Raw genomic sequence first — 13,738 nt, 5'->3', positions numbered from 1 at the left:
TATCTAATTGTTCCAAATCTTCTTGGGAGGCAATCATATCCTTCCCGTTTTAACATTCATGATTTCATCTTTTCCAACAAAAACATATGACTCCATCCGCTCAATCAAGAGATACCAATCTAAACACCATAATTGTTTGATTCTCTGTTTGGGCATAAGCGTGCCTTTCCCAACTCAAAATGCAAGACCCCATTTGTTCCAACTCAAACATTTGATTATGTTCATCTCGATTAAATATACAAGTCTACCATTTCTAAAAGTTCCCGATTGTTCATCCTAAGACAAGAACTAGAAGAAGCGATGCAGGATAACTTCAATTTGTTGAGAGAAAGTTGGGATAGTCATTTGCACCACCGCCACCATCGCGATCGAGAAAGGTGTTGATGTCATATACCCCTCTCTCGATACCCTCTAGGCGCCGAGTTTGGTCGAAGAGTTGCTTCGTGACCTCATCGAAGCCATCCACCATTCGTAGGTTCAACCGCCTTATGGTCGTCAGAATGTCAATACCTCCCACCTGATGAAGGTATAGGGATTCCTTCTAGGTGAACAATAGGTCTTTGCTCCTCCAATGGACATGTTGATAACGCCGATCAAGTCTGCTGCGATGAAGGCTATAGGAACCCCCTTGACATATGAAACAACCCGATAGTTTTGTGTACCGGGTTCCGTGTTCGATTTGCATAGAAATAGAGAATGAGTTTTGGGTAGTATGGTTCGGAAGGTTGAGAATGTTGGTCCACCCCAATGCCTCGAATCTCTGCTCCACCATGTAAGCTTTGAGATCATCCAATACTACATTCCGCCCTTCCACTATATTTTTTTAAGCGAAAGTAGTCTTGGTAAAGCTCTTGGTCCTCTATCTTTTGAAACTGTAGTGGATCTAGCGGCCAGTGCAACTTGTTCAATGCATGTACGCCGTGCTCATGGGGCCATTAATTGTTTTAACCTGCAGCCAAAAGTCAAATAGATAGCAAATTAGTACCTTGAATGTTAAGGCCTAAGTAGATGATCAATGTAAAGTTATGAGGTTCAAAACCTAGCCCTTGATTTTCCTTTCAAAGCAAATTAAATTACAGCAGAATTCTTAGGCTAGAAAATTCTGATTTTTATCCAATTGTGATCTAAGAAGTTGGAAAAAAAAAAAAAAAAAAAAAAAAAAAAGGAAAGGCATGGCCATTATGTGAATGACATGATAAATAATGAAGATTCATGGTCATATTATGCCTAGGACATGATATTTTATACAAAGTAGTAAGTTCAAACAAGAAGTAGACTTGTTCGATCATGGAGCATGCCTTGGGCTTCAAAAAGAATTTTCAGATTTTGTGGTTGGAAGTTGAATCTTGAGAAACAAGTAAAGTTGGTTTGTGACAACTCAGAGAATGTAAGCTAAGCCCTATCTAGTAAGACCGATTCATACATGGCAAAAGAGAAGAGGAAAATTCGAGTAGGTTTTGGTTTTTCCAAAATCCAACCTAAATCCTTGAGTTAGATGCCAAGATCGTATGCAAGCTCTTGTATAGGTTGCTTATGGTGAGAAAATGGTTAAGATTAGATTGTGAACAATCTACTGAGCAAAAGAAAGCAAAACCCCCAAGTTTCCAAAACCTAAATTGTGTTTTGGGGTTTCTCCTTGAGAGAACTCGATGGGAGAGAGAGAGATCTTACCTGAATGCGATTGGATGTTGTTGAGGAGTAAATTGGAGCACTAAAATCCACCGAGGAGGGAAGAGAGAGCAAGAACGATCACGGCTTTTGGTTCTTCAAATGTATTAGGATTGTGTTTCGAAGATGGAAAATAAACCTCTAAGTCGTGGGTTTTAAAATTTTAATTTTGGGCCATGCGGTTTCACCCGTGGATTCAATTTTGTGAAACCCATTGAGAATCCACGAATTTCTGAGAACAAAATTTGGTTCTCGTAAAGCTCGGATTTACCTGTGGTTGCAACTTCTGAAACCACACCTAAAACCGCCAAGCCGAAAGGGTTTTCTTGCCTGTCTTGATGAACCAACCTATGTTAGGCTTTTATTACCTCCATTTGATGTTTCCTCGCCCCTCTTGTGGCATATCTTACCCTGGTAATTTAAGCTTTATGCTTGACAAATAAAAATATAGAAGTGAAATGCCTACAAGATGTGAAAATTGTATTGTGACAAGAGCATGTAAGGGAAATGAGACATGATAACCATAGGAAGATGTTTGGAGTGAAGAGAAATGAATAAGATCAATGCACATGTAAAATCCATGTGAGATTCCTAATGCGTGGATGTGAATAATGAGATCAATGTGAACAACATATACTTTTGGCTACTTTACATCCCAACCAATATCCAACAAGCAAGTTATTGGATGAAAATATCCCAACAAAAGACAAGAATTATTTATTTGAGGAAAAGAGGAAAGATTCTAAGGATTTTTATCAACGATCATGTATACAAGAGAATATGCTTGAAGATAAGACAATGTGATAATTTTCTATGAGATTTTATGGCATGTAAAAGGATTAGATTTGAACTTGGAGAGTTTTCCCAAAATATTGTGAATTGAGGACTTTACCACAACCAAAACCTGGACATAATCCAAGTAAAATTCAACTAGATATGATAAACCTAGCAACAATCTCTAAAATGCTTGCAAAGACTTGAAATTTATAAAAGATGCAATAATCAAACAAGGATCCAACAACTTAGTGCCATCGATCAAATAGGACTTGATTACACCCAAAAACCCTAGTTCCGGCCAATCAAGTTTGGTATGGATTTGGTGTACATGGCTATGGGATTACAAGCAAAATCAAGACATGATCACAACTTGAGATGATTCATCCCAAATCTAAGAAAAGAGAAAGTAGAAATGGGAATAAAGTCATATCTTGAACAAGTGAGAGTTAAACCTTGAGGCTTAAGATTTCAAGAAAAACCACCCAAGGGAAGCTTGAACGGAAGTCCCTGTAGAGATTTTCTCCCTGCGGTTATGTCCCTTTCTTTGGAGCCAAAAGTGAGTTTTAAAACTCGCGGCTCTGTTTTGTTAAAATTCTACGAACGGATCCACACTCATGCATCCGTCCGTAGATCCGTTTGACTGACACCCTCTCGGCCATTGAGACTTCTGAGATCGGATGAACGAACGGATTTGCATTCCACATCCGCCCGTTAGTCCGCTCTCCCTATTTTCGCAGAGGGGCCACGAACGCACCCGGAGTGCTGACGTCGCTCGTGAGTCCGCCTAATTCTTTTAGGATTTTGAGCCCATATTTTGAGACCTTTTGACCACACCTATATGTGATGATCTTGTGCCTATACGCTAGATCGGACACCCCTGTTGTGTGATCCATTTGTGGGGACCACATGAGTCTAGTTAATACCTAAAAATTGAAAGAGGTTAGGACTTGTACCCGACTGGGCCAGCTAATAAGAACTAGCAGGCATTGGTAACTTGACTCCTCTCTTACCTAAAAGGAGAAGAGTTACCCTTGAGGATGAAGATCCTTAGACCCTATGAATGTAAGGACTCAAACCTTATGGATAGGGAAACCTAAATCTATGCGGGTAGAGACCCTTAAGGGGGTGCGTAGAATCTAAACCTGTGGGTAGGTACTAGGAAAGGAAAGTAATAGGCTGGTTTGGGCTGTTTATTTGAGTAAGCCATGAAGGTCACGTGTATTTGGAAGTCACTCATAACACCTCAAGCTAGTGATGACTCTATTTGAACTTTACTTGGTCCATCCAAACCTTGTTTAGACTCATAGAGAAAGTCCTACACCGCGATTTGACTTTCCAAAGAAAGGGCTTAGCGAGCCGTACCTGAGAACTTCTTGTTCTGGTGGATTGACCTAGATGACAGATATGTCCATAGGAATTTGAATATAATTATTGAATTTATGCCTACATATTGGTGTGATAAATATATATATATATATATATATATATATATATATCCCTTAGAACCTTGGACTTGTGTGACTAGGGTGATTCTCTGGTACTACAAGTATGACTTACCTCGACCTTGCTATGAAACTAGTTGGAGCCACGACCTTGGTTGACCAAACCTTAGGGTAATGAATAATGAATTTAATGACCGAGTAGGTTAATTTATTGAGACCTGCTTGAAGAGTTGACTTGGACCAAAACTATTAAAGGGTTATTGATTCTCGAAAGAGGGCGATGTGGACTCTTCCTTGTGGGATAAGCGTGTAGTAGGTTTAAAGGTTGTGAAAGCTGCCGAAGGATGTAACAAGACCTTCTCCAACGGATATGAATGGGGTAATGGATCACCAAATGCGTTCCCTCCGTCTTGGGAGTGAACAATAGGAGATTCCATCAATATTCTAAATCATTCTAAAGTTGGGTTAGGTAATGAGACAACCGGATGTGAAAGCCTTGAATGTAAACCCTATGTTGGGTCATGGGCAGGTTAAATCCTGTAACCCAAGAATGACCAGAGTAGTGAAGGCTAGAGTGGTATCACCTGATCCGGAAGATCTAGGGAACCTTTGGTCCTTGAGACTTAACTTAGTAGTTGAAACCCTGTTTTCCTAGGGTTATTGTGAATCACACCCCTGTGGTAATTTGACCCTGTAAGGAAAAGAGAATTGTGGAACCGACTTGCTTTGTGACATGTAGGCCTTGCCTCATCTTGACCCGACCTTTGACTTAGTTTAAGATGTGGGTGACTTGGGATGTTGTTATCCAACGGCCCTTATCACTTGAGACCCTAGTCGCCTCAAATTTCGGGACGAAATTTCTTGTAGGGTGGGGAGAATGTTATACCCGCACCCGGGAGTATAATTAATTATTAATTCTTCCCCGTGACGTGTAGTTATCACGCCACATATCTTTGGTGAGTTGTTCTCACCGGTGGTCAAACCAGCTATAAAATTATTGACCATAGTACGAGTTTGCCTGTGGAAACTAGTCGGGACCACGAGAGGTTGCACCTTGACATGTCGGGGTAAGTAGTTGACCAAATTTGTTGTGTGCTTACTGCCCTCTCAAAGCCCTCGAAGTGTGGTCCAAAGGCCCGACCTCTTATGGTGGGAACCACCTTCCTACTCGCATCGGAGGCAAGGTTCTGGTTGCCTCCGACCACATCCAATGCTGGACAAGGACCCTTGTGGGTGAGACCCTGTGGCTAAGGTACTATTGGTGTCTGCCATGTTTGACCCTACTCTTACCCCTTTTTATTAACTTGACCTTATGTGGGCCTTGGGGCCCAAGTTAGGATTTTAGAGCTTGTGTAGGGATGGATGGTTGTTTGACCCTATCCAAACAGACCCTAGCCTACATTTATGAGGCCTTATCCAAATAGGCCAATAAAGGTGATTTTTATATGAGAGAGATGGGTAGTACTATTCCTTATTCTCTTTTTCTTTCCTAACCTAATCGTGAAAGGAGAGGAGAGCTTTGAAGAGAGGAGGCGGCAAGGAGGAGAAGAAGGAGAAGGAAGGGAAGAAGAAGAAGGAAATGGTTGTTGGTTTGGAGCTTTAAAGAGGGTACATCGTGTGTACCTCAAACCAGGTAAGCCAAGTGCCCTTTTCCCCATTTTTCTCTCTTCCCCCTTGCTCGTTTGAGCTTGGGTGGTTCGTTGGTTGCAGCCCCAAGATGGGGATTTCTTTTTGGAAACCCAAAGGGTTAGCTCGAGCCATGTGTAGTTTCCCCTTGTAGGATGCTATCCCATTTTCATTACAATCCTATAAAGACCTCTATTTTGACCTCTTCTTGAATCTATTTGATTCTAAAGCTTCAACCACCAAAGAAAACCCCAAATCTAGATTTTTGAGCTTTTAATCCTTTAAACCCCTTAAATCTTTGAATGTTGGGTGTTTCTAAGACCCAAATAGACTCCAAGACACCCCTCCCTTGTCCCTTGAGGCTTAGAGAACCAAATGGGACAACCCTGGGCTTTAAAGACCTTGAAATCACACTTGGTTGCATCGGAGACAAGGCTGCGTGAGTCCGATGTTTGCCTCCGATGTGTCCCGAGCTGCGGGGAAGGTCGGAGGCAAGGTCGGAGGCAAGACTGCGTGAGTCCGATGTTTGCCTCCGATGTGGCCTAAGCTGCAGGAAGGTCGGAGGCAAGGTCGGAGGCAAGCCTGGAGTCCGCGTTGCCTCCGTGCGTTTTTAAGGCTTATAACTTATGTAAACTGTGGGGTTTCTCTATGAGGCCTCCCTACACTCTCTCACACTCTTATTCACTTCCATAGGCGCCAACATATGTGCAATGGAGTGATTTTGAGCGGAATCGTTGCGCTTATACAAATTCCATTTGAAGTAATTGGTGAGTGGGTTTGGGTGATTGTTTGAGCTTGTTTACTATTGCTTATTCATGCATTTATGAATTATATTGTGACATTATCATTCAAGCATGATTGCATATTTGCATTTATTCTTATTCGATGATGATGATTTGGATGATATGGATTTGTGTTGGGTTACGGTGCTGGGAAGTATCTGCACAGAACCCCGTATTATGGAATTGTATATTGCATCTCATTCTTGCTGTATGCGCCGTGTTGTCTTGTACCGGGTGTTAGATGGAATGGGACGTTGACACACCGGATGTACCTCTCAACACGATAGGATTCATGTAGTATATCGTGGTTAGGCTCGATTCCTATGCTACGACCCTTACCAACGGGGTTTAGGTGTTGGGTAGCGAGCACTGCGCTGTGGAGAGTTAGAGAGGCCAGGCCGGGGTAGTAATGGTTATCGGGTGCCCTGCGGTGGTGATGACTACGACCGGCGCGGGCTCCATAGTAATAATTGAGGTTGCATTGTGGTGAGAATGGAAGGATCCACAATGTCTTCCCGAGTTATTGCGATAGCATATACCCATTGACTTAGCATTGTGTGTTAGGTGGTAAATGAATTAATAATAGCATGCACCATAGACTATTTGTGATTGTGTGATTGTGCATCCCCTTTTCTCTCTCACTAGCTCGGTGGAGCTAACCCCGTGTACACATTCTTTTTAGATTTGGATGCGGATGATTCTTGTGGAGCCGAGACCGTGGCGAGGATCATGGCGATGGTTGCCCATGATGATTGTGCCTACGGGTTGTCTTTTTACTTAGGATCGTTCCGTTTTATTATTATTTTAGAGCATTGTGCTTTGTATAAACTTTTATGTTTTACCTTTTTGGTAGCTACTTGATGGTCATAGGAATTTTGTAACTATGTTACTTATTATCATTAGCCAATGAACATCTTATAATCATTTCATTTACGCTTTCGCAAACTCTGACCTGTCTTGGAATGTAATATTCCTTTGTCTTTCGTACTCTGATATTATTGTATTTTAATATTGGTTTATGACTGTGAGTTGGCCACTGCATCGAGATCCTGGCGGTGAGGTGGGATGACTCGTGTCACCCCAATCATACCCTGATATTGTATTCTATCCCTTGTCGGGATAGGGGTGTGACAAGGAAGGTTGGAGTTACACAAGGCAGAGGTGTAAACGGATGGCTGAAAATCCGAATTCGATCCATATTCGAATCCATCCGAATCCGTTCAGAGGTATCCGTATTCGACCAAGAAATATCCGAATCCTATTACATCCGATCCATATCCAAGCTGAATCCGATCCGTTTACAGGCCTAGTTGAGAGCCAACCAATGGGGAAGACAAAAGGCAAACCTTTTTCTTTGGATCTTTTGTCAGCATCAGGGCCCAGCAACAATGGGTTCATCCATAGGGGAGGGGAGGAGAGAGAAAGACAAAGGAGTGTTGGCATAGCCTATGTTACCAACTCAAAAGTTGCATATGCTGCAAGCTTAAAAATATTTTTCCCCAAAAAAAAATTTACTTATCTTCAAAATAATAAAAACTAGGGCAACTAGGGTTTCTCATGCTGCTAAATGGGGAAAATCTTCATGCCACACCAATCCCAACGTTTTAGGAAACAATTGCATCAATCTAAAGCCCACATGATTGGAAAAGAGAAAGAATGTCAATGCGAGACCCCACATGGTCATAATGTGAGAGGGTGTGGGATAACACTCCCACATCACCCAAGTGGGGATTTTTTTTAGCACCTCATTTGTAAATATGTATACTAAAATATGTTTTCTTATGTGTATCCATCCATATTTGTTAAGCATCATCTTAACATTGACATAATTTGTAAGATCAGTTTTAGTATGAGTTGTCATGTGGAGATTTAAATTACTATTAGTAGTATAATTTGGTTAGAGAAGAATAAATATAATTCCCATGATCTTGCAAAAGTTTTTGATCAATCAAACCCATTTTTTCGAATTCTATCTATTTAAACTGAAGACTTTGCATCAAGATAATTCCATTTGTGGATTAGATTTTATACATGCATTGTATTGTCAACGACAAAAAAAAGGCATACGCAGTGCACAAGGCTCCCACTATATGGTTTAAAGCATCAGAAAGTAGATTGATGACTCGACGGATTCGTATAACAATTAATTCCAATTGATTTGACACTGCTGATTCTCTGTTTAGATTTGAGGACTGATGCTAGGGTTCTTAAGAACCAATTAAACTAACAGATTTCAATCCAATAAATCGTCACTGACCGATTCTGTCTCTGATTTTGCATTTTAAACCCTGATCAAACATCAAACAAAACACCTTTACAGCTGCACATAAACCTAAACGATTAAATGGAATTAAATTGAAAAGGAGAAAATATTAAGAATTACAGATTGCCTCTGGGGACCAAACCAGGGACCTGATCTGATCTTGCATGTGAAAGCCAAACATACATTTTAATTTGGTCATGAGGAACGATTCTCACCCGATTTCTTCTTTATCTGCATTCAAAGCTCTTCATAATCACTCATTTCCTATCATTCTTCTCTCCTCTATCCCATAAATAATTAAAGTTACAAGAGCTAGAAAACTATATCAAAATCAAGAACAAGATACTCCGTAGTTTCCACTTCCCTGAAGTTACTCCATAAATAAATAATTAAAGTTTTCAAGAACTATGTGGGCTAGACTGGGCTTTTTCTCATCGTCCTGATAACGATATTCATATTCTTTAGAAACATTTCTCATTTTTATAACTGTATTTTCTTGGGGAAGGGGTGTGGTTCCCGACTATATTTGGCATGGATGCTAGGGTGGAGCCAGCACGTGAACCAATGGGAACATGTAAGGGCATCCAAGAGGAGGGGCAGGGTGGTCATTTCATTGACCCCATGTGAGAGGATACAAGGGTTTTTTTTTTCAACTTTTTTTGTTTTATTTATTTCCCTTATCATTTTCGACGAACATTATTGGTGAAGTAATGGGTTTCTATTGTAACCAAGTGGTCATGGGTTTGAGTTTGGAAACAGACTCTCTATGAAAGCAGGGGTAAGGTTGTATACATCATAACCCTCTCCGAACTCCAAAGTGGTGGGAGGAAAAAATTTGGCTGCAACCCATGTTCCTGCTGCCCCCAATTGTAGGCTCCAACTTGGAATAATTCTCTTCCCCTTTGGGTTCACAAATAACCCCTTAGGTAGGGTTGCAAGTTTGGCCCAGTTCCTGTTCATGCTTAGGGTTGGTTCAGGGCCGTTCGGGCTGATAGGGCCAAACTTGCAACCCTACCTAAGGGGGTATTTGTGAACCGAAATGAGAAGAGAATTATTCCAAGTTGGAGCCTACAATTGGGGGCAGCAGGAACATGGGTTGCAGCCAAATTTTGTCCTCCTACCATTGTGGAGTTTGGGGAGGATTATGATGTATGCAACCTTACCCCTGCTTTCATAGGGAGTCTATTTCCAAACTCGAACCCATGACCACTTGGTCACAATAGAAACCATTATTCCACCAATAATGTTCTCGAAAATGATAAGGGAAATAAAAAATGAAAGTCCAATTTTGTCCTGCTCTCATACTGTGAAAGGGATTCAACAGAACTACCAATCTCAAAGATAGAGATGTAAATGGATCAAATTCAAATCAAATATAATACTATCTATTATCGCATTTGATTAGATTTCAAACTGATTCGGACATTTTTTGTCGATTGGAGAGTAGAGTCATGAGTCTTTAGAGAAAAGCATTGCATCACAGAGAATAGGAAAAGACGAAAAATTCGAGAAGATGAAGGATTGAATCCACTCCCACTAATATTGATGTTGAAGTGTTAAACCTTTTTTTTCTGTTGTTGTCATTTAATTTCTTGTTTAATTATTTGTATACCGTTAATTGACAAAAATAAAGTAATATTACACAATAGTACTCTTAAAACTATTATTTAATTATATTTTTTATAATCAATCCTAAACTAAACAGATAATGTGCAATCTAAATTTGAAATATTCATATCACATACGATTAACTTAGCTTTAGAACGGATTCGGATATTTCCCAGAAACTGAATTTTATGAATACGGAATAAACAGACAAACAAGAATCGAATATGTAGTTTTGACTATCCCTTACGATTCGATTAAGGATTTTCGGCTATCCATTTACAGATTTACACATCTCCTACTCAAAGATGAACGGTCTGAAACTATGGTTATTTTCTTATCCCGTTCTTCACTCCTAATTTTGTTCAAATAGTAGAGTCAACCGGCCTGAAAGTGGCAATACTTTGGCTCCATTGGCGACCAGAACATGTCATTCTTGATGTTATCTAAAAGACTAAAACCAAAAGAAAGTATATTTCCACCAGTACGCTCAGTTCTCTTTTAAAATTGAATGGAGCCCAAAAGTTTCCAAGTTGAACAGGCACACAACCCCACAAAAGATGATGAAAGGGGAAAAATAGAACGTTGGGGAGGGTGAGCAAACAATATATGGTTGCTTTCAAGAAGAAAAGGATACAAAGACCTATCTTGCATAGTACATTCACCTGAGGTCTTTGAAACAAAAGTAAAACAATTCTCAGAATTTTTTTCAAAAAAGGAAAAGAACATTATAATGGCAGAAGATTTTTCTACTGATTCAAAGATATGATTAGATTCTTGGAACAGTGAGTTTTACCAATAACTATAGGAAGGTCCAAAATACCCATTCCTCAACAAAATCAGAGTCAGATCCTGTGGCTGAAGAGATTCTCTTCAACACTAACTGAAAGAAAACTCGGCTCTACAATAATAGAGAAATGTTTTCCCTCCAAAAACCAAAAGGCAAAATAAGTCATGTCATGAAAATTAAGGCAAACATGTGAATACACAAAACAACAAAGGACTCTTAAGTCTTAGAGACATTATAAAGCAATGATCAACTGACTATGCTGTCATTTGATACAAATGAGAGGTACTGACTAATTCTAAAGATTAAATGAAGAAAGCATCCAAAACTTTGAAGTTTCATAGAAAGGGGAACTTTGTAGGAACATACAAGTCCCTACAGCAAACGGCAATAAAAGGTAAAAAGTCTACAGCATAACCTATGTTTTGTATAGATAGAATGTCAAAACTCTGCAAAGGAACACCAATCAGAGCCAAAGACTTAAAAACTCTCAACCGGCACATTAAGAAGCTGATTCATTGAGTTACTATTTCTTCTCTTCTTTCTCTGCCTCGGCAGCCTTCTTCATCCTGGCACCAATGTGGCGCTCGTTCGTACGTTCAAGACGCAACTTGGCATAGGCATTAAATGATTTCATCTCTTCTGTAACCTTGACCAACTCAACAGACGGCTTCTCCAGTGCAATAGGCATGTAATCAGCATTGATTTGAGTTGCCGTTGCCAATTCTTCTGGACTAGAATCACCAGCCTGCAACAAGAAAGATATCAGAAAACAAATCCCATTAAGGGATGGATACCCAATCCAAAGATCCGTAAATGTGACTTCTAGTTCCAATGACATTTTACCTTGAATTTCCGGGCGCGCCTTGGAAAGACAACTAACTTGGCCTTGTAAGTCTTCAGCCTCTGCACATTAGCTTGAAGACCCTCAAGGGAGCGGTTCTTGCGGCGATGATCAACACTGATTCCAATAGTTGAGGCAAGTTTCTTTGGAATTCCTGCTGCCTGGAAAGCACAAAAAAGGCAGTAGTAAGATTCAAGGAAAAGGGACTTATTATTTAGTAAATACCAGAAAATAATATATATTACACGAGATACATAAATGAGTAGGGAACCATTGTCTCAAACATCATCAAGAACAATAATAAGAAACCATAATTTTCAGACACACTAGAACCAATGTAGTCTGAACAAATTTTCTGACCTAGGCCCTTTTTTGTCTGAAAATAGCCAGTTCTGATACAAAGCTTTAAATCATGATTTTGTACTTCTATTTTCAAGAATATATATTTCAGAATATAGCTCCTTTATACATAGACTATCAACCAAAAACTGAAAGAGAAAACAGTTACATAAGACCTAGAAAAAAAAAAAAGGAGAGATCAGTACAGAAGCTAGGGGCAAACACCAAGAGATGTATAGGGATCAATGATTATGAGCAAAATACAACATCGACCTCTCTTGTCTTGCCGAAAAGGAGGGGGGTTCCTACTATTGATAACGTAGGTGCAGCCTAAGTTGGTCTTTATTATCCCAAGCTCAACCAATTGTTCTCAGAAACAAAGGACAAGATATTTGTCCGAGAACTCAAATACCTACAGTGTTGTTTAGTAAATCTTATGCCGTTCATATTGGATATTACATGAATAAATTGAAGGAAAAAATTGTGAGTGCTACAAGTTCATGCAAATATGGGAAGAAAAAACTAAATTATAAATTGGATTAATGCAGAGCACATCATGGGAACAGGTACCTTTCCAGGTCAATGTCCAGCCAGCATTGAGAATAGAAGAGTAACCAAGAACAGACCTAACCTCTATAGATGTTTAGATTTCAGAAAAATAAATTTTGTTCAATAACCAAGAACAGACCAAACCTCTATTGATTAATTTCCAGGCAATAAGAAAGCACACAAACCATTACTACCATAATATTGAAGGAAGCAGAAAGCACAAAGACCTGACAACATATTATAAAATATCATCTCACCTTAAGCTCTTCAAGAGAAAACCCCCTGCCAGCTCTAACTTTCATGTTGTACTTTAGGGTCTGTCCATGAACGATAGGACGAAGGGGGCCAGCTGTAGGCCGTGGGAAAATTTTCACAGCTTTCTTTTGCCTTGCTGGAAATTTGACATTGAAAAATCATATTAAGAACTAAGAGTAACATAGTGCACACAGTAAGCACAACCAAAGAATCAAAACTGTAATCGGTAACAGAATATCAGAAGGTAGAAACAAAGAAAACCTGATGGATGCACTTACCCAGACGTCTTCTGGTCTTGCGAGCAGGCTGATTAAACCATGTCTTGACATAATTCTGCCAGTGCTTTCTGAAGTGCCCACTAGGTACAACATTATTATGCTTAACCATGACTTACCTACAAAATAGCAATAAGACTGAATAATACAATGCCAATATGAAACCCTTGGTTTTAAGCCACTCTTACTGCCACTGTAACTACATTTTTGGCGGGCAAATGGGCACGTGTACGTCACACAAATAATTGAGAATGTGAACACAAAATGTTAAAATGACAAGTGGATTTTGATCTTAGTAGGCCATGAGAGATTTTCAAAATGAAATTCCATGTAATCGTAAACAACAAAACCAATTTCTTCATCAAAAGGCCCCAACAGAACAAAATAAATGTCATAAATTTACTTTGCCAATTAAATGACATCTTTGTAAAAATGTCATAAATTCTAAATTTATTCCTAGACCCAAACCCATGGTTTTCTCCTTGCATAAGAAATTTAATTAAAAGGATTGTGAAGGCAAGATTTC

At 39.6% G+C, this 13,738-nt stretch overlaps 1 protein-coding gene across 1 annotated transcript; it reads right to left on the bottom strand.

Annotated features, from left to right (window-relative positions):
* Positions 1-11,404: 11,404 nt before the first annotated feature.
* Positions 11,405-13,374, bottom strand: LOC122661775 (60S ribosomal protein L13-1). The gene is made up of 4 exons (XM_043857279.1): positions 13,216-13,374; positions 12,940-13,073; positions 11,797-11,955; positions 11,405-11,698 (listed from the first exon to the last, which is right to left on the bottom strand). The coding sequence occupies exons 1-4, from the start codon at positions 13,322-13,324 to the stop codon at positions 11,477-11,479; spliced, it is 624 nt and encodes a 207-aa protein (XP_043713214.1). The 5' UTR covers positions 13,325-13,374; the 3' UTR covers positions 11,405-11,476.
* Positions 13,375-13,738: the final 364 nt, after the last annotated feature.

This window comes from Telopea speciosissima, chromosome 5 (genome assembly GCF_018873765.1).
Source record: "Telopea speciosissima isolate NSW1024214 ecotype Mountain lineage chromosome 5, Tspe_v1, whole genome shotgun sequence".
Taxonomy (NCBI): Eukaryota; Viridiplantae; Streptophyta; class Magnoliopsida; order Proteales; family Proteaceae; genus Telopea; species Telopea speciosissima.
Note: the sequence above shows the minus strand (reverse complement) of the source record. Positions and strands in the feature narration are given on the sequence as shown.

Coding starts and splice junctions, on each gene's coding strand:
- LOC122661775 (XM_043857279.1), bottom strand. CDS start 13,324: ATGGTTAAGCATAATAATGTTGTACCTAGTGGGCACTTCAGAAAGCAC. Junction 13,074..13,215: donor CAAGACCAGAAGACGTCTGG/GTAAGTGCATCC, acceptor TCAAATTTCCAG/CAAGGCAAAAGAAAGCTGTG. Junction 11,699..11,796: donor GGCGCGCCCGGAAATTCAAG/GTAAAATGTCAT, acceptor TTCTTGTTGCAG/GCTGGTGATTCTAGTCCAGA.